We start from the raw sequence: 21,990 nt of genomic DNA on the forward strand, positions 1-21,990 counted from the left end.
GAACTGCTAATGAATAAGTTGATTTTTAGATTTCTCTTTTTCTGCTTTGAAAAGAACATTCGTTCTCTCCGTTATAACGCTGTTATTACATGATGTGGTCGATTATGTAGTAACCGGAAGCATGTCTGCTTGATGTGATACTGGAGTTCTCACCTTCTTTTTTTTGTTTGTTTGTTGTGTTCTTTGTTTTTTTTTTTGTGGTGTGGACACTTTCATAAGGTTACCTATGGACAACTTTTTTCCAAGTGCCTACCTGGAAATCATCAACTGTGTTTTTTTCTGAGAAGTTTGCTTTTAATCCTGAAAAACAGCACTGTTTTAAGATGGGAGGGTCTTTAAAATGACTCATAATTTCAGTAATGACTCATAATGTTCTTGGCTTTTATTGCCAGCAATTTTTTTTTCCTTGCGAAACAGCAGATATCCATTTTCAGATAATGATAGCCTCCAGTTCTGGTGTGCTAACTTTCTATCTATAGCCCAAACAAAGTTAGAACTGTCTGTGGAAGTGGTCAAGACCGCTGAACAGGTATTGAATCTTTATCCACCGTTGATGCAGGCATCTACAGATACACGCACACACCGGCCAGACTGACCGGAGGAAAACGGTTTATTATAAATACAGACTAACATTTTGATTTGCGGTACGAGGTAGAGAGAGCCGAGATGGATGGAAAGAAGGAGACAGGGTGGCAGAGTGAGAATGAAAAAAAAAAAAGAGAGCGGAGAGGAGTGTTACTGACACAGAGGGTGGGGTTATTTTTGCGGTTGGGGCAACAAAAGGGGGAACTGAGAACTAGAGTGTAACTTGTAACAGTTAGAATTACAGAATGAAGAAAAATAGACTCGTCAGCGGGCACAGCCGCTGGAAATCCAATAAGTGATCATTTATTTTATTGATTCCTGGAAGTTATTCATCAATGACGGCCTTGTTGTGATTCATTAAGCAATCACAATTGAAAGTGAGCAAATCATACATGGGTTCTGCTGTTAATTATATCCTTGGGATATTATTAGTGACCCTTTTTTTCCCCAGTAGTTTTGCGCCTGCACAGTTTTTTCTCATTATTTACCTGACTGTTAATGTCCGGGCTGATTGTTGTGCTTCACGTCCTTCTGTGGTACAAAGAAAATATAATTTGACATGTGCAAAAAAGCAACGAGTTTACAGTTGTCAAGCACAGACATGTTTGTTAATTGTAGATTTTGGTTGAAAATTGAACTTTTTTTCCTTAGTTCACGGAAAGCTGACGATGCTTTCACTGGGAAAGAATCACATTTATTATTATTATTATTTTTTTTTAAATTGTACTGTAAATTACCCGTGGCCCCGACTTTAAAAAGACCTCAAAACTGACTTCACATGTGAAAGGCATTGTCAGCTGTCACATATCGGAAAAGAAAAGAAAAAAAACCCTCAAACCGGCCGGGGTCTGAGCAGGGCACTGAATGTTTTCTTGGCTATTGTGCACCTTTGATCAACCATTTTAATGTAGACGTCTAAAGTCCAGGCAAAATTGTTTCCCGTAAACGTAAAGTATGGAAAAAATGTCTGAAATCTGGCTCCAATAGGTTTCATTAACTTCTGCAGCATGTGCCCATTTCTAACAATATTTGTCTTTCTGTCTTTTTGCAGGTTGTTAAGATGATAGTGGAGTCTGACAACCATGACTGAGGACCTTAGCCAGAATTGAATTACGAAAAAAAACAAAACAAAAAATAAAGGACCGGACAGCAAACGTGACAGCTTGCATAACAGCTCTTACGCAGAACACACACTTGATCAAACTCAAAGCTGTAATGGCCAGCTGTTAAGCGTACGAGGGGGGGCAGCAGCCGTGGACTAAAAGTAGCTGATGCGACTTACAGTTGAAGACCTTCACAAGCAAAAGTCAAAGAAGCCGAAGAATTTCAGCGCGGATGCTCACGGACCTGCGAGGAGTTGTGTGGACCTGATTAAGCAATGGAAGGATACTAGCTCTGGTCTGACACCTGGTTTCTGCTTTCCATTACGCTGTGGAGTACAGAAGGCCAGTAGCCGAACTGCGCTGCTGGACGGACCGCTGCGGCGTAAGGTTAAACCGAGCCATTTCATCAGAACCAATGCCAAAGCCAGGAGCCAGCCATGATGTTTATATAACCCGATGATCAGCAGAGGTAGGACATATATATTTTCACTTTCAATCCCTCAATAGGAAAGTTAACAACTTTAAACTTAATGTTTTTACTGCTGATATTCAGGATTCTGCTGCTTTCTGACCTACATGTTCTGACAAAACTACCGTGAATATTTACAAAGTCAGTTTATCAAGTGTAACATTTAGTAATTAAATGTATATAAAACACTTTTTAATTAGACACTAATCTTTAATACAATATTAATACAAATGTTAATGGGATTTTTTTACATTAAATTAAAGTGCTAATAGTTGTTTATGAATTATTTTTCATTAGGAATAAAACAATAATTCACTTTTTTTCTGCAGCATCAGCGTTCATTCCTTGAAAAAAAAAATTAATATACTTTTTCTGCAGTAATTCAGCGTGTTTTTGTGGTGTGTGTGTGCACAACAAGTCAACAAGCACAAACAATTTCAAGAGAAATAAAAAAAAAAAAGCTTTAACAGACATCCGTCGTTCTCAGAGCTCGGCCAGTTTGTGGGTCTGATGTAACCACCTCCAGCCAAAGCGGGTACAGGGGGGTAGTTTACTAAGCGACTGCAGATAAAATGGCGTACACGCAGAACAACGAAGTATTATGAAAAACTGCTCTTAGTCATCACTTGTGGAGGAAGTGACCGTGCACGTTGCCTTGAATCGCTCCTCCATACGCTGTGGTATTTAATGTTTGCCTGGTGGCACCCAGTGAGGGTGGAAAACTGTTTAAATATCGCTCGAATACTGCGCTGTTTCAAATGATTCCTATGCAGAAATAAAAGTTAAAAGATTGTTTTTGACATCAAGCAGTGGAGCAGTTTACTCATAGCGAAACATTACCTGCTCTTCCAGTAAGCATCTGCTGCATTCTGGTTCAGTAGACCTCATTAGCAGAGCTCATTAGTTCCTCGCACTTTGTAAAGTTTAGAGGGAGCAACTTGATCTACTGTTTGATTGGTTTGCTTCCAAAATATGCAATTGTTACCAGGGATGTCTGTTAACAAGAGGTTTCTGACACAACTGCTTTAATTTCGCTCTTCAGATCCCATAAATACGCTTTCAAGCGTCGACTCCAGCACCACCACAGCAAACTACTAGTAATGTCGATTAGTACCAGTGATCTCCAAGGTTTTACAGAAGCCCACATGCTACATAGAGACCGTTAATGGTGAGCCTGCAATTAGGGGATGGTAACATATGAATAAGAGTGCCTGTTCAATTAAATGCTGAGTTTTGTACAACACCAAAACAGGATCTGTTTGTTCAGATATCAGAGTGTTTGAACTGAAAAGGTTACTTTTTCCTTTTGCTATGTGCATTCATGGATCCTACAACGTAATGGCACTGCACAGGTTATTGTACTGCAGGAAGTACGTATATTTACAGCTGAGGTTATTATGTAAGCATGTGCAAAAAGCTGCAGTGGTTTGTGGTGTAGCATACATTATAATTATAGCAGTACCGTATTATTTTATTTCGGTTTAAATACCGTATGTGCCGAACTGTCTGCCTTTATCCAAACGCTCGCAAATCAAGAAATATTTTTCCCATACAGTACATACAACCATATTGTTGAATTATGCCATGTAAATAGAGAATTATTCTCGTCTAGATGTGTGTGTGTATAGATATATGTATATATGTGGGCGTGTACATTTGTATGCATTATGACGCTAACATACGGTAATTTAACCGCACTGTATTTTGCCTTATCGGGGCTTTTGTGTTACTAACAAGCTGCAAGAACTGACACGCTTTAAATTTCTGAATTTATTTATTTCCATTTTTCACCAGCCATCAGCTGTGCTGAGCACACACAAAAACACACAAACAAAGGTGCACAAACAGCTGCTGCGTATCCTCCTTTACCTGTGTCACAACGCACGCTGAAGCTCTCGACGTCTGCTTCCTTTCTCTTTCTCTCACACACTCTCGTGCTCTTTCTGCTGTCTCAACAGTTTTTATTGGGAACTGTTTCAACCGTTCAAAACTCTCCAGAACAAGGTTTCTGAATGATCTGCATGACTTATACATTGAGTTATGTAAGATAAGTTGATTTTTTAGGAAGTGTATGAATCCTCTTTATTTGTATAGCTCAATATATGAGTACTAGCAGATTTCTTGAAATCTCTTTAAAGTGAACTCCAAGCGGCCTGGAAGGCTAAAAAAACGCAGGTCTTTTTTGGTGAAATGACCCTTTAACTGTAAATGCATGGAGGGTAAGTGACTCAGAGACTGCACGATCATTGCAGAGTGTCTTTGAGACTGTCTCTGTACTTTTGGTGCGTCTTTATGAATATCTTTCTACGTAGCTCTTTTGCATGCACCATAGTGAATGATAATGGATATGCAAATTTGCGTATGTCCTTTTGCACAGTGTGCGAGCATCTGTGTGTGTGTTAGCATGTTTTTCATTATGCGGTGCGGTGGCTTTGCTTGGTGATGTTATTCAGCAGGGCGGATTACTTTGAGCTGCTTGATGCTTTTAGCTGTGGTCGTGTGTGTGTGTGTCTATTCAATTGTGTGTATGCATGTGCATGATTGCATGCCTTCAAGTGTGTGTATACAAATGTTCTCATAGATGCAGTGGTGTGCGTGCATGTTGGGTTATCTCCTAGGCTTTGATATGTTAGTCACATGTGCCAGTTTTTTTTTTTTTGAGGCTTTAAAAAAACTGAGCAATGTTGAGTAGAGTTAGAGCCATTTGAATTTGGTCCTGCACGCAACACGCAGCACAGCGTGCACATATAAAGACTTTTTTTTAGTTTTGTTCCTGTGACATAGTAGCCCACAAAAGAGTTTCGCTCCTCTGAGGTGGTGATTCCTGATGTGTTCCTTCCCCATTGTCTGTCAGCAGATCTTTCTCTCTCTTTTTGCGTCACCCTCTTACTGTCTGTGTGTGTCGGCCTCAAACAGCAAAAGTCAGAGCAGAGCCTGGTTTAGAAAACGTTTGAACATCCGCGTGTAAACTACCTGTTGACTGTTGCCAAAATGGGTCAGAAGGTAGCTCAGTGTGTGTGATGATCTCATCTTCTCGCAGCTTTACAGCGCGCTCTACCGCTGTTAGTTTTCCACACACATACACACACATATGCGCGTGTTTTTTTTTTTCCTTTTCAGTGTTTCCGTGTGCGTATGTGTGTGTAGGACGTTGAGACATACCCATTCATCAATAAGTAGAGAGGGCATTAAACCTTTATCTTCTCGCAAAGACGTACATGGACAAACTCATGCACACAAGTCTCTTTCTTTGTCCCTGACATCCCAACTAACAATTCATTCTAATAGATTCCAATTAAGACTTATTATTTAGCCAGGCAAAGATTAATAAAGGAGGTGTCACCAGGTGTCATTGCTATTAATGGCTTAATTTGTCAGTTTGTTAATGATCGAGTACTTTAAAGGACACCGAATCAATCAAAGATCAGGGTGACAGATGTGTGTTAATTCTTTGCATAAGTCTGTTTTATCTCAATTATGGTCTGTTTGCATGCTTGCAGTAACTCTGTTTGTAACTACATTGAGAAAGCAGACCTGATTGCATTGTCACACTGAATAATTATCTTTTTATGGTGCAGCTGTTTTGACATGTTTATTCTGAGATTGCTGGCCAATAATAGTTGCTGTTTAGGAATTGATTGCATTGTCTGTAATATATTGATAAAACTCGACCAACAGTGTACTGTATATTGGCTGTTAGTTTATAAATATAGCATTTGGTTTACAAAAAATTCTCCAATGGCTCTTAAGATGGTTCATTAGCTTATGTAACTGTGCCCTGAGCTGTCCATACTACCACATTGCAGCCCAGATGCCAGCAGGCTTGCAACCCCCAAATCTGGGCATATCATGCCTAGATTTGGGGTAGGCCTATAAGCCTGGTTAACATTTGGATCGAGATGGCATATCGTATATCTTACGACATAAACTGATGCTGGAACAATTTGATGGCTTGAAGTAATGTTATCATTAATGCAGGCACGCACGGCACAGTTCATGTTTGTTTCTCCTCGTATCCAAATTGTTTGGAGGGTCAGATTCACACAGCAAAACCTGACTAGCATTCGGTGCTTGGTGCGCTCATTTTCCAAAGCCTTTCTAGGAGGAAAAAAATTTGATTAATCAGATTAAGAACGGTAACTAGGCAAAGCTGGGGCAGTAGACCTAACCTAGTTTTCAAAGCTTGTACCAATTCATCTTCCTCTCAGTCTGCTTCTGTGTTTGTTGGAGAGACTGAGTTGAAATCCATTAATCAGATTTTGTTAGCAACTGACCACATAGCCAGAAGTAGATCAGACCCCAACCAACAGTTTTGCGTGTGTGTGTGTGTGTGAGAGAGAGTTGTGCTACCTCAACAAGTAACTGTTGCATACACGTAAGATGTTAGTGCGCATGTAAAAGATAAAAGATTCAGTTAAAATGTACAATTTATTCTTTTTATATCCAACCAAGTGTGTGATTAGATGAGACTCCCATACAGTTAATTTATGCTGATTCGAAAAGTGGTTAAATTGGACTCAGACATACAAACAGACTTGCCTTAGTGTGGTAAATTTATCAAAAGGTTCCCTACAGTTTCTCTATATATTTATGTGTGTGCAAGTTTGTCTGTGCAAAACTCTATCTGGATTCACAATACTTACCTACACATTTACTCCTTTAAGGATGTTTGCATGTGTGTGTCATACTTCTTTGTGTGCATATAAGTTACATGTACGCTTTGGTCTGGGTGTGCACAGATGTGAGTGCATGTTTTTTTGTTGGGTTTGCCTAAAACTTGTGCTGGATCCAAGTGAACAAGTGTTAACAAGCTCTGTGCAGACTGTATTTATTTAATCCATATGCTGGTGAACTATACAGCTGCGTGCTGCCCCAGTATGTCTGGAAGGAAAAATCTCTTTGCAGTTGCAGCCTTGACGGAGTTGCAGAAAGTTTGAAGTCAGCTTGAATGAAGTTTCTCCCCCAAAATACTGCATACTGTCATTTTTTTCTGTAATCAAATGTTGCTGATATTCAGTTTTTTCCACCCGTGTATTAGTCGTAGGAATGCTGTGTCTTTACTGGCATCGCTTGTAAATGTTTTATCACCGCAGTGCACTGTAGCACCTTTGACCCATTCATTTATATAACATGACATCGTATTGGAAGTTTGGACAAAATTAACGACCACACTGTTTTTTTTAATACGGAGTTGATTTTGTGAATTGCATCAAATTTTCAACTGTTGACAGACTCTGTAGAGAGTCCACTGATGAGGAACAACAAAGGGGAAGACAGAAGCTCAGGCTGCTGCTGATAGTACTCCTGCCAGGCCGGCAGCACCAGAACCCTTACCCAGGACGATAAAGACAGAGTTGCTGGGAGCTGACAGGCCAGTTGCTGGTGGTGATGCTAAAACTAGCAGCCAGCACAGCCATCCAAAGGAGCCAGGGTGCCTGGCAGCAGCAGAACAAGTTGCCAGAACAATAAAAACAGAGTAGCTGGGGGCTGACAGATAGTTCCAAACGGTAGTTTTTTCAGGTGCTCACTGAAGCCAAATGCAACCCAGACAGTCACCACGATGCAATGAGTTTCACAGCACACGGCTGTGTTTGTTTGACTGGAATGCCAGTGCAAGTGGTGAGGGACTGCTTGGTGTTGTGTGGAACAATGCAGGAGCAAAATTGTCATTAAAGATAAACTGACTAAAGCCACTTTCAACCTCAAATCCTTTTTTTAAATACTAGCTTGACGGCATCTGAACATGATGCTTTGTGACTAAAAAAGCACCACAGACACCTTTTTATGTTCTGATAAGATAACATTTATGTGTCATTTACAACACAAGTCTGTGTGACAAAATTACAACTGTGCAGTGGCTCTCACTTGTGTGTCGTCCCCCCCCCCCAAAAAAAAAAAAAAAAAGTGGACAATGTTCAGTAAGATTAAGTGCGATTAAGACATTTGTCCATGATGCATTATCTCGTTTCCTTAATCCAGAAGAGAGAGTGCTCTCATGAAGGATGTATAGCATCGGCAACGGCAGCTGTCAATCACTGCAGAGCACACAGACTGATGCACACACATAGTCCTTGCTCATAGTGACAATGCTAGAGAGAACTAAACGTGTAAAGGTGTGGTTTAAATCAGCTGCAGGAACTTTTCAGGAACTTTTATGGGTCTAACATGGCATTTCTAAAAACATTATAACGTGGGGTATCCTAGATTTGCTAGTTTATGTCGAGCAGTGCGTTGTTGATTATTACTTATGCAAGACATACTTGCCTTATGCTTAAACAGCCTCTGCATTGCTTTAGTTTTGGTGTCGTTGGGGGTGGCTGTTTAAGTATTTTCATGCAAAATCTCTTGGTTTTTTTTAGGTTTGACATTACTTCTGTTCAGCTGAAAACACAAAGCTGTTAATAGCAGTTAATGGTACTACTTAGCAATAAACAATCACAGGATAAAATAGCAAATGACTAAGAATGAAAATAATTGTGACAGTAATGTTTGTAACCCTAACTTTTACATTATGGAAACGTTTCTTTATTCTGTGCAGTTTCTTCCCCATTAGTATGAAAGGAAGTTTCCCTCTGAGTGAGATGACTCAGTGCTCTCTTTCTCGGCATCGCGCATTACAGAAGTCACTTTTTCAGTCTTAACAAATCAATGCTGAGTAAGTGGAGCTGAAAAATTGGGCATTCTTGTCTCCAGCTGCTTTGAGTCCATCGGATACATTTGACTACAATAACAAACACTGTTAAATTTGACTCTTCAATCCTTACAGTGCCAATTGTCTGAAATGAAAGATGAAAAGTGCCAAATTTAAAGAATAATGGAGAACCTGCTGCGTCTTTGATTACACGAGAGAAAAAGGGAACCAGAGAGACTGGCAGAAAAGTGGATTTAACGACTGTGAGAGAAAACAAAACTGTGACTTAGAGGATATGTGGGAAGATTTTTTTAAGTAGAGTAAGCTAATGGAAACGGTAAGCAAGACTTACTGAAACAGAAAGAAAGCTACGAGGATACGCAACTTAATACATCATAATTACAACTTTTTTTAAAATAAAGATTTCAAGGCTTCACCGTCAGGTTCTTATAGTAAAATAAAAATAAAAACAAGTAAAATATCAGCCTTTTTATTAGCTTGTATAATTGGTCGAGCTCCATCCTGGTGTACTAAGGAGATCCAGCTTTTCGGAGAGATCTGCCCCGGCTCCTTAACCGAGTAGATTTACAACCACCACTGTTGGAATAAGCTGAATTAAGCTGAATACCTACGTTTGGAGTGAGGAAAATAACTAACCTCTCTAATGGATAAGTGCCCTAGAATGCCTAATGCTAAGCCCCGGTGTGTGTGTGTGTGTGTGTGTAAGTGTGTGCGTGTGTGGTAATCGCCATAGCAGGTTCTTGCCATTAGTGCACTGCTGAACAAGGCAGCAATTCATTCAGCAGATTTAACTGTCTGGTGTGTGCATGTGTTTGTGTGTGTGTTTGAAAGAGAGAGAGCGAGAGGGAAAATCTATGAGCCTGTGTGTGTGTGTGTGTGTGTGTGGTAGGTTTCTAAGTGTAGAATGTGTGTTGTTTTTAGAGAATTGTTTCCGTGCGCCTGTCTGCACCATATGGTCCAATGTGGAAAAAAGGCCCCTTTAGGGGTCTGTGCGTATGGGAATATGTATGGGAGTGTGCATGTGTGTGTGTGAGTGAGAGAGAGATAGAGGGAGAGCGAGCGAGGGTATGTGTGTTTGTGCGCATGAACGTGTGTACAACGGTCTGGTCTGCCCAGAGTGAAGCTGTAAAAACAAAAACGTCTTGAGAAAAGAGAGAAAAAAAAAAAGTCTACATAGGAGCAGTGATGTCAACTACTACCCCTTTTCCTCCGACTCACACACACATACATGCGTATTCACTGCACTTCCTTTTTCATCTCTCATAAATTACAACATTTGCCTTTTTTTCCTCTTTCGCATTAGCTATATTAGAAATTGTCAAAACGAATGTGTTTTTTTCTTCTTAACTCTAATGATCGCTTTCTATTTTTCTCCAATTATTACTTTCTTTCCAGCAATTGTGTTTTGCCGCTCTCATGGGGGATAGAGCTGAGCGGGGAGGGTTATTGTTTTCTCAAATTGGTGAAAATAATCACTTTAATTTTTTCTCCAGTAATCACTTTCTTCTCTCCTCTTGTTTTTCATTTATCCTTTTTTTTGTTTTTTCGTTTGCCGTTTATTTTGTCTAATTGCCGTAAACCTCGAGGCTGTGGTAATGACTTCTGAGGTTAACGAGCTTCTGCTAACAATCACTCACTCGCTTGCGCAGCCACACACTTGTGTAACCAAACACAAACTCTCAAGCGAGCACAATAAGTACGTTTAGATCACATATATATGTGAAAATGGACTTGTTCCTGCTTGTTCCTTCGAGGATTCGCACACCTAAGCGTGCCCGCTCTAACCCTCATCTGCAGCAGCCTTTCACAAAATGTGCAGGCTTTGATATTATGGTAAAGAAACATGTCATGTTTGATTCATGAAGTTCTTTACAGCTTCGGTTCAAGTGTTGGATCCAAAGTTACAGTGAATTTGTAAGCAAAAAGGCCAATTAGTCTAAAGGGCAATGTTTCAACAAATAATTTGTGTTGGGTTTTTGTCAGATGTGTTGAGAAATGCTCATGTATCACTGTCTCTAAGTAGAAAAGTTGGGAAATTAAAGAGGAACTCCCAACGTTTCTGATGTGAAGCTGTTTGTAGAATTTGTTCGCTATCTGAAGGTGTCTGTTGTTATTGCTTTTCTCACTCACATGAAAGATGCCGACATGCCTGCAAACACTCGCCAACTATTCACCAAGTGGTAGTGGACTGGTTCTCATCTAATCGCTTTATTTGGGCACACAAAGCACTTTATAGAACATGCCTCATTCGGTGTATAAGCACTTTTCCCTATGCTGAAGTGCTCTCTATTCAACATTCATAGTCCGAGGAACACATCAGAGAGCAACTTGGGGTTCACCATCTTGCCCAAGATGTAGACTACAAAGGCTGTTGAAATGTAACTATGGGCAACCACAGCAATCTACTAGCAACCAAAGCAAACCGTATACCTCTTCATTTCTGTATACTAATTTTATCTAGCGATGGCCAGCAACCTCTACTGACCACTCACCAACCAGCTGCGGAAACAAAAATTTTCCCTGTTGACGATGGTTGCTAGAGAGCCAGCAACCCGTCTCGAGACCTGTGTGACTCACTATTAAGTCTCATAGCTTAAAATTTTGATTGACGGCATAAAACGATAGTTTCCCCTCTCTGATGAGTGAAACTGCTGAGGTTAATTGCTGTTTATGTGCCTTTTCAGTCATTATGTCATTGCAGTAGTTTCTAAAAATGTCTATAAAATAATCAAAGAGTTGTCTTAAATGATGTTTTGGATATTTTTTAAGCGTTTGATGCATTATGCCTATACAGAAACCTCCTCTGTAAAAGATACGTGCCTATACTCCTGTTTGCCCGGACACTCCAGTGTCGCTTCTGTACTATTTTACCTATGAATATGATGCCTTGAATTGAACAGGCTACACAGGTGCTAATGCATCCTGGTCAGTTTTTCAAAACTTTCTTCACTTTCAGCAGCAGATTAAACAATTTGGATGCTTTGAGATGTGAAATTCCGCCAAGTCTTCTTGATGACTGAAATCCAACTTGAGTCTCAACTGCAGTCTGCTAGTTCTCCTGGTGTGAACTCTGCTTTAATCTTCCTTTCTCTCTCTTTCTTGCTCTCTCTGGTATCTTGATATGGTCTGTGTTCTGCAGTGACTTCTAAACATTTACATTTCTGCTTTTAAGTGCTGTTTATATATGGCTCTTATCTGCTATCATGCACACAACACACACACAGACACACATTCAGACAGGGACAGACACTGAATCAAATCTTTAGTCGTCCTGACAGCAACACTGTTGCTATGTCCATAATAGGACAGGAGGAGAGAGAAAGAGGAAAGCAGTAAGAGAAAAGAGTGCCACATAGACAGAAAGAGGGGGAGGCAGATAATTTGCCACCAGAGTGTTTTGTGGTGAGGTGAGGCGTGGAACTGGTGACTTTAGCTCACAGGCTTTTTTGTGATACTCCAGTGATCCCCAGTTGTGAAATCGTCTCTTTTCATCTCCCCCTGTAGATTGCAACCTCCGCTACAGAACAGCACCCCTGGGACTGGTAGGCATTTGGTGTCTTGCTCAAGGACACTTTAGCAGGTTGGATTTTCACAGTCACGAGGGAGATAACTTAGCCTTCTGGTTGAAGGATGCTTTACTCTTGAGTCACTCTGCCACCCTTCCCCGCTACCCTTGGCTTGTATGCTTGAACGCTGCCCTATCTTGATAAACTCTTGACAAATTTCCAGCATGGAAAAAAACACCTTTGGGACCAGTGGCTCCACCCTGTGCTGTACTCAGCAGGGACGGATTGAAAAGGACTGCACGCTGTTACTGCACAGCTTAGAATTTTAAAGCAGGAATTCTCAAATTTTCAGAAAACCAAATGGATAGATATGATAAAAAGTTTTTAAAACATTTGACTTATTATGATTTTCTCTAATTCCCGGCTTAACGGTGGAAGCTTATATTAAAGGTATCCAAGGTTTCAAATAATGAGTTTAGCATATGTGCAAGGAGCCCCTCGGGTTTCACACTGCTCTAAATGAAAGGATGCAGACAGTTTTTTTTCTACTCTTGCCTCTGTATGAAGTCAAAGACAGTGGATATCCCTGATATGGTCAACTCAGCACACATCTCTGCCTACTAGCACAGAAGCTTGACATGCCTGCTTCTGTCTATGATGGTAGAATAACGAATAGAAACAGAGCTAAGACCTCAGTCACACACGCTGGTCAATGACCCTGTCACTAGGAAAAATTGTATATTCCCCGACCAGTTGGCAAGTTTTTGCTGTTTAGCAAATTGCCATTGGCGTGGAAGATACTCACTTATCTGCAAACAGTTCTTAACTAACCACTGAAAGGTAGTGAAACATGAAAAAGTGTGTAAGTTGTGCCATTTCGCTTCCAGTTTGCGTCACACCTTTTAAGCTTTCAATACTGTTAGCGAGCAGTTAGTGAGTGTTTGCAGACAAGTTGGCATCTTCCTTACAAACGTCTAGCAACAGCAGCACCCTACTTTCAGTGCAGCATTGTTTACTTCTTCGCAACAAATTTTACCAACAGTAAGAATCCTCTTAAAACCACACACAACTACTCAGGGAAATAGTAATTTTTTTCTCCTAGCAACTAGTTTTTTGCCAGTTTATATAGTACAATCTAGTCATATAGTCTATAGGTCTGTTTTCCTGAGGCCTAAACAGCTTTGCATTTCAGGATTTTTTTGATCTGACAATCATACAAAGCTACTCTTAAAACAAAAGGAAATGAGCACAGTGTAAGCACTTTAAACAGTTTTGATTGATAATATTCCAAGTCAGAGTTATTTGACATTTAGAAGACAGAACATTACACACAAGTTTGCAAGGACCAGATGAATTCTGCTGTTCTTTGTTGGAATTCCTACATTGGGAACCATTGTTTTAAAGTTTTCAGTTTCTAACATAACTTGAAGTAGGTCAAAGAGTACATGCCAGTTTCTGAAGCATAGCTCACAGCTGATCCTGATCCCCCAACCCCTCCCGTTAAACTCAGACAAGAGAAAAGACAATTTTATTACAGGGATCAGTTGAGTATCACATCACACAAGACTCCTTTTCATGTGATCATCTAGTGACACACTGTCACATGGCTAGAAATTGACAGCGTAGTTTTTTTTGTGTGTTTTTTTAAGTCTTTTTTTTTTTGGAGGATAGTTGAACTTATTGCTTCAGGGAGATGTGCCATGAATCGCGAGATGATAAGGAAAGGCTTGCGGAGAAGGAGAGGGAGTGATCGAAAGCCTCGTTACATAGGAATAATGTAATGCACACATAGAGGGGGTGAGAGAGGGAGAAAGAGAGGGAGAGAGGAAATGACACATAGGTGGAAAGAATCTTATCCCTGCTTCTGTCTCATGCTGGCTTTCTTTTCCTACACACACACACACACACACACACGCCATAATTGAACACTAATTGAACACATCTTATCTGCGTATCTGTCCAAAGAGGTTCAGAGTAAATGGTTGTGTGTGTGTGTGTGTGTCTGCACATATGCGTGTGCAGTCTGATTCTTATCAAACTGTTTTACTCAGAGCTGCTTTTAAGGCAATGAATTCGCATTTCATCCTCTTTCTGGTTCCCTGTCTCTTCCTTTTCAGGCTGTCTTTCTAAAGCTCTCTTTCTCAGTCTCCCTACCTTTTTTTTTTCTAACGTCAGTAGGTCTTCTCATCAGAAGGTCATCTTACAAAATACAAGTTGATTAGTCTTAGGACGTGCAAGGATCTGATGTCAGAGACCTTCAGATCAGCTGCCAAACAGCCTTGTAATTTATTTTTTGGGTTAATCAACCCCAGAGGATAAACAATTGTGAATGGCAAAGCATTTTCAGCGATTTCAGTTTTGCATGCCTTCACTTTTTTAAGTCCTTGCCAGACTTGTGGTTTGTTATGTTTGACTCATGCATAACTGGGACGAAAAGGCACAAGTACAAATATTAAATGCTGACAACAGGTAATATTGAGAGCAAGTTAGCTAAAAGGTGCAGATAGAGGGTAACCGATAGCTGTTCGGCTTGCCAGTTTCCCAAATACTACCAATGTGTATTTGATAATTTTATACCTGTTGTGTTGCTCCAGGTCTATGGGACAATCTTTAACATCGGGAGAACAGCTTAGGCTGCCAATTGTAGTAAAAATTGAACATATTAAAAAATAAAAGGAAAAGATTTTCAGCAGCACACCAAGGGTACGCCATTTTTTTTAATGCTATTCATCATAGATCAGAGAGATTAAAGAGGAGAACAAAAAGAGACAAACAGAAGGGAAGACAGAGGGAGGGGCTGGGTATAAAATAAGAGATGAAAGGATTTAGGGTGTAGTATCAGCTAGATAGGTTTAAGCGCTGAACTCTTCGCTTGGTGCGCGTCCATGCTTGTATTTGTTCGTATGCATGTGGAATTTTTTAGGGGTGTACCAGCAGTTAGATGGGTGTGAGAACTAAACATTACATACCTGTGCTCTTACTACTGATCCACCCGAATCTCTTGTAAATCTCTGACCTATTTAAGGTGTCCTAATCTAGTTGAGAACACACGACCTCAACACACACGCAAAAGAGGCTGATAAGTTCTGGCAGAACAGGTAGGATAGGGCGTGTTAAGCTCTTCTTTTTCAAATGTGATCATGTCATTAGTTTGAGGCCTGGCGAGCTGATAGCTAAACCGTGTTGGAATCACGCCCTCAGAAAACAGGCCTCCCTTGTTGAATTCTGACAGTGTTTTGTAATCACGGGTAGAGTTTGCTCAATGCTGTAGGTGACAAAATATGCCTTCTTGGAGTTTGGGTATTGTAGCTGACAGCCATTGCATACTGCTGTCTTTTGTAGTCACTTTAATTGACATGCAAAATAAATGCACAGGAATATTGAAAGTTTACCTCGTAGCCTTTCCTTTTTGATGCCAGATGTCAGAGTGATTAGAGCCCTGTATCCGTTCACAGTGCCAGTTTCTAAATGGCAAACATATTTTAGACAAGACCGAGCGTAATGCTGTATTTACCCTCAGGTCCAGAATATGATGAAAACCCGCCTAAGGTCAGTGAATTTCCTTAGCAGGTGTTTACAGGAGGCTCTGTTTACATTCACTTCTTTCTCGCTCTCTTTTTTTCTACATAACTTATTATCCAAAGTGCATTGCAGGTGGGATGCTGACGCCAGCTCCACAATACACGATTAATGGTCGATACCATTCTGTCGATATTGCAGCCAGAGGACTTGAGTCAAGACGACCCTCCTGGAATAATCGCCACCTTCATCCCGCTCACAAAGCCTCTGCTTCACCCTCCTCCATAAAATCATCCAGAGCACGCTGAGACAGATAATCACAGTTGATCGATTTCAGCTTATCATGTTGAGAATGCAGAATTAGATCAAATCAGGTCAGCGTACATTAGGGTGACATCCTCGGTATTTATGAGCTGTGCAGTTTGATGTGAAAGCTGGAGCAATAAAGTTATTCTAGTTTAAGCTGGTATGCTTAGCAGATGCTAGACAGGTTGGAATATGCTGCAGTAGATGTAGGATGTTGGACGTTTACTGCACTTAGTGTTTCCTCTTCACTCACTATGTGTAGGTTTTTATTGATCTATGCTCTCTTCCACAGCATGTCTTTTGTCCTGTCTTCCTCCCCTCACCCCCAGCTAGTCGCGGCAGATGGCTGCCCCTCCCTGAGCCTGATTCTGTTGACAGTTTCTTTCTGTAAAAAGGGAGTTTTTCCTTCCCACTGTTGCCAAGTGCTTGGTCAAAGGGGGGGCTGTTCGATTGTTGTGGTTTTCTCATTATTAATGTAGGGTCTTTACCTTACCAACATAAAGTACCTTAATAAAACCGAATTAAATTGAATAGCAGTTTTAAATGACAAGATATATTTAAACAATTCTCTAACAACATTGAATCATTTCAAAATTTTAAAACTTAGTTACCCTCAAAATACTGAGAATTCATTATTTCAAGTCTTTTTTTTTGTTCCACATAATTTTCAAACATGAAATGAAATCTTGTCCGAACATTTAATTTAATACCGAGGAAGACAGTGCTCTTTTCCCTGTGGTGATATGTAATGATGGTTGAAACTCAGTGCATATCAGTGGTTTGAGAGAAGTCATTATTTAAATTCACGATTGTGATGGGTTTACTCCACATCTCTCACAGTGTATGCAGGCAACCGCATGACTGCCTTGCAATCTATTGACATGCGAGTGACGTCGCAGCATCACAGTCATAAAAACCGGTTCACTTCATAATGTGCTCTGCTGGTAACGGCTCTTTTAAAATGAAAATAAAGTTCTTTTGCACTGTGACAGGGCGATGGCTAAACATTGATTTCTTTTCTCCTAAAAGCCAAATTTATGATAAAACTAAGCAAATTTCACACTGAGTCCATGTTGTGTGTTTTTATGTGTGTGTGTGTGTATGAGAGAGTGATAGAGCTTTTATCTCAAGTGCTGATGTCGCAACAACCTGCAACTTCCCCTAGCACAGGAAGGCTAACAGTCTGCACATTTGTCTGTGTGTGTCTGTACTCGTTTTACTGATCTTGTGGGGACACAAATCTCTTCACACAGTGAGATTGAGGGGACCACCTCACTTGTGGGGACAACAAGCAAGTCCCCGTGATGTAAAACATAATATTTTAAAAAGTAGATGTGGTTCTATCTTTATGTTACAAATAGAATTGAGATAAGAGTAGTGTAAAGGTTAGTCTTAGGGTTAAGCAAGTTAGTCATGTTTATTTATATTACTGCCGGGAACACTATATCAACGTAATTTTTGGAAAACTTTACATAACATCAGTTGTGTTCGTGAGTCTGTGTAGTCGTGTGCATGTGTGATGGAGTGTAGCAAGCAAGAACTTCGTGGCTTACAAAAGAAATATCTTAAACTTGCATTTATCTTTACATTAACTTATCGTCTGCCTTTTTGCGGCATCCGCTTTAAGATTACGTCGCATTTTCTCATATAATCACTGTAGCAGTAAATGTGCAGATTCGTTTTTATTGTAAAAAAAAAGTTGGAATTTTGTTTTCACTGATTTTTTTAAAGTAATTTTTCATTCCGGACCAAACGACTCAACTTGTTGAAAAAAGCTGAATGTTTAACTATAGAGCGGGTTTGTGTAGTTATTTCTTTTAGAGCTGTCTACCTCTGCGATTGCTCTGGGCAGGCCAAAAGTCTCGTAATGATGCACTCTCCTTCTGTCTCTATATATCCGTGCGCTTACGTGCATGTGTGTGTATCTGTCAGTTGTGATGCAGGATAGAGGAAATGAAAGCTCAGACTTAGCCCCAAGCCTTTTCAAACTGCCCCAGTGTCTTTTGCTTTGGGTTTTTGTCTGTGATTGTGTGTCTCTGTGTTAGTGTCCTTAAAAAAAAAAAGAAAAAAAAAAAAAGAATACACTCATGTTGTCTCTTTGTCTCTTTTTGTTAGACTCAAATACTGACATCACACACACACACAGTTACATGTCCCTACATGCAATCAAATATGCAGAGATGCACACATAGTGTAAGGAAGTGAATGAATCTCAGTTATAATTGTGAAATAGCGGCCATAGCTGCTACCTCCTTCCTTTTTTTGCTCTTTGCATGGGTGTCATTAACATTTGAACTGTACTTCTACTTTTACTAATACCGCGCATCGATCCTCGTTGTTGTAAATGACAGGAACGTGACAGAAAGAGCACAGGTTTACATATAAAGCAACAAAGTGCAACAGCATTTTTTTTAAGCCTTCAACTAAAGCCGTTCTGCTCCGGGGGGCCTGAAACTGAAACTGTGACTTCCTGGGTGACAGTTAAGATGATGGCACCTCTATGCACCATTACATAGAGTTGAGTCAGATTACATTACAGTTTAGTCAGTTACTGAATAAAAATCACAGTGACAATTTGGTAATTAGTGTGTCTATATCAAGCATGTTAACTGGCCTGAATATAAAATGAAAGCTAAAACACATGTTTAAATTAAAGTTTTGTATATTTTAAGAGTAAGGTAGTGTAAAGTAATTGAATTATTCACAATGTTACTGTATATATATAAAATCATGATTTCAATTGTAATCCAAACATGTTAATTTTTATATATAATATATATATATATATATATATATATATATATATATATATATATATATATATATATATATATAATAAATGCATGATATTTATTACAATGAGCTGTAATTTTGTCAACTATATGATATGTTTGGGCTCTAAGCTGACGGCGCAGATAAAGACAACTGGTGCAAAAACGGCTTACAATGAGCGTGGAAAGTTCAAGACTATGCATTTCTCTGACTTTATGGGGTGCGCTTTCGCTCGATGTTTTGACAGGCTGCTCGTGCAGGCCATCCTAACTTGCAAAAGACTTGAGACAACAGGCAGTGTCAGCGCCCATTTCAGTGAAATGTAACCACACTTTTCTGCTTTTAGGTTTGTCAGCTTAAGTGCAGCATGCCTCTTTGTTTGTGTGTGCCAGTACAGCATATGAGAGATAAGCTGCCCCCACCCCTCACGCTTTCACAGAAAGAGACCTCTCGTCTGGGTTGGGAATAGCAATAACGCATCACAAGTCAGAGCTTATCAGAGGTGTTGACTTTAATAATGGTGCCCTTTGTAATACTTACCCAAAGTCTCCATGTATGTATCTTTCTGTTTGTACATATAGTGGATGCAATGTTGGGCTCTCTTATATATACTCTACAGGGGATAACATGAGCGCTATATTTGCTTTGTGTGACTTACCTGTATTCACTTTTTACACGTTTATTTGGTGTCCATTTAAACTGACCCATATCCTGTGTGTATGTGTGAGAATGCGTGTAATTTCCTGGTTTGTCCCCCAGCAACCTCTGAGCTACACACACGCGCGCATACATACCTCTGCCTCCTCCCACGCTTTCACACCTCTACAAGAAATGGTAGTGGGGAGTGAATGAAAGGGTGAAGAGCAGCACTCCTTAGCAAACTAAAAGAATGCATTTCATTCATCGGCTGCTCTTAGAAGCCTCGTTAAGGACCCTGGAGAAGTAGAGAAGCTTACAGAAATGTGTGGCCACGTACTTCATATTTCTATTGGTGTTTATGGGTATCACATGACAAAGACCACGACAGGAAAACGTGACAGTCATGTGTCAAAGAACTCATCCCCACAATCGAAATCATTAAGACGCATAAAGTTTAAAGCACAACTGCAGGTTATTTAAAATTTAAAAAAAAAGAAATCTAGCAGCTGATGGCAGGAGAACCCACACCACAGGCATCAAATGCTGCCTTTTAGTGTAGCTTTGGAACAGTGCAGTGGGTCCCCTCGGCGTGGGAAGCCAAACTGTGTTTTTTTGGCTTTTCGACTGCTACATTTGGTGTTTGTTAGATGTGTGTGCCTTCACTGTGCGAAGTTAAACTGTTTCTGATAGTTTCACAGTAAATCAATATCAATATCACTCACTTTTTCTGTCTTTCAAGCAAGCGTAGAAAGCTAGAGTTCCTGCTTTGAAACTTTTGAAACATTTCAAGAGATGCAGCCTAAATTGTGAGCCTTTCAAATATGCACATTTGTGAGCGCAAGTGAAATAGATATTTGGGCATAAAATATGTATTATTGAGGCAATTCTTGGCACTGGTGTAGCGTGATATTGTGGTTTGGTCTTTGATTAGTATTCACATTTCACAGGGTTGTGGTTTTGACATGAGGCATCCTCATTGACTGTTTCTTTTTTTCTCACTCCTCTTTTCATAGGGCACGTTTTTTTTCTTCACATTTCCTTTAAAAGGTCTTTTCAGTGCAGAAAACTTTTTTTGGTTTTGTTTTGCAGGATGTGGAGGATGCCCTTCAGTTGAGTTTTCTATCAAGGGCGCCCTTTAATTAGTTTTCAGACACTGCTTCATTAGGCATTGAGGCTTAGGTATTTATGTTTTTATCCCAGTGTAACATACCTTTCATTGGCGTTCAAAAATTCATTTTAAATGCATTCCGCTCCAGAATATTAATCTTTCAGTATCTACTAACTTTAGATTTTAAACTGGAGGATGGAGTGCGTGGTGTTCAGTTGATGCGTTGGGAGAATATGAATGAGTTTTTAATGAAGTGGGATTATTTTTAAATGATGTAAATGTTAGATCCAAATGATGGAACTCATCTTTTTAAGCAGATATAAAACAGTTGTTTTTTATAATTATTTACAGCCATCCCTTATTCAGCGAGATGTAATTGTTCATTTGATCAGTCTGTTGGAGGGCTGTGTGAACGTGCATTTATTGTGTTTCTTCTTTTCCTTTTATATCTTTTAGTGATGTTTTCAAACTCTGCGAGACATTTTCCTTTTGAAGATGAATTCAAAAGTGTGATTAACTATGTTGACATGTGTTTTCCCTTTCTGCGCGTTTGCGTTTTTGTCTGTCTCATTGCCAGCCTGTTTCTCCTGCCAGCCAGTTAGCAATAATTAATTACACGCACTCCTTGTGAGCTGGCGGTTTCCATGCTGCTGCATGTTTGAAACCATGCGCTCTCTCTCTCCCTCTTATGACAGGTGTATGACTTATTCTTATAGTCACAAATGAGAGAAACACACAGCAAATAGCTTTAGTCCATCATTTGCACATCACAAAAAAATGGCAAAGGTGACATCGTCAGTGGTAATGGGAAAGAGACGGAGAGAGATCCGTTTTTAAAGCGGCTTTCTTAGACGTGACCACACACACATGGTATGCTCCCCACACACATTCGCTCGCAGACAGAGTATGCTCCGAGGACCATAGCAGGGGAGCCGTGTCTGTATATGAGTGTGTATGTGTGTGTATATAAAGTTAAAATCCAGACAGCCATTCCAACGGCCAGACTATTGAGTCTTATAAACTCTCAGGTCACAGATTATTGAAATAGCAGAAGAGATATATAGTCTGTGCCTGTGTGTGTGTCTTCTGTTTCACTATTTTACTAAAACTGCACAAATTGTTTTATAAGAACCAGAAATCCAAACACATGTGAAAGTGAATGGTAATGGCTGTGACATAATGAAATAATGCAGATGTGTAAGAAAGATTTGGATGCAGATATGTATGTGTTTATGCGCCATCTATCTTTGTATGTGTCCGTGTTGTCATACTGATTTATTTCAGTGTTATTTAAACTTGCACTGAAAACTTCACAGCAATGCCCTGGGAGG

At 39.9% G+C, this 21,990-nt stretch overlaps 1 protein-coding gene across 5 annotated transcripts in view; it reads left to right on the forward strand.

The window, feature by feature from the left end:
- The window catches only part of trps1 (trichorhinophalangeal syndrome I), a 120,056-nt gene that overhangs the window by 17,555 nt on the left and 80,511 nt on the right, over positions 1 to 21,990 (forward strand). For all 5 annotated transcript variants that reach the window (XM_085147899.1, XM_085147900.1, XM_085147901.1 and 2 more), the window contains exon 2: positions 1,637 to 2,157. In XM_085147899.1, coding sequence (XP_085004025.1) covers positions 2,145 to 2,157 — 13 coding nt within the window. In that variant the 5' untranslated portion in view covers positions 1,637 to 2,144. The remainder of the gene's footprint in view (positions 1 to 1,636; positions 2,158 to 21,990) is intronic.

The sequence above is a fragment of the Neolamprologus multifasciatus genome, chromosome 22, assembly GCF_963576455.1.
Source record: "Neolamprologus multifasciatus chromosome 22, fNeoMul1.2, whole genome shotgun sequence".
NCBI lineage: Eukaryota > Metazoa > Chordata > Actinopteri > Cichliformes > Cichlidae > Neolamprologus > Neolamprologus multifasciatus.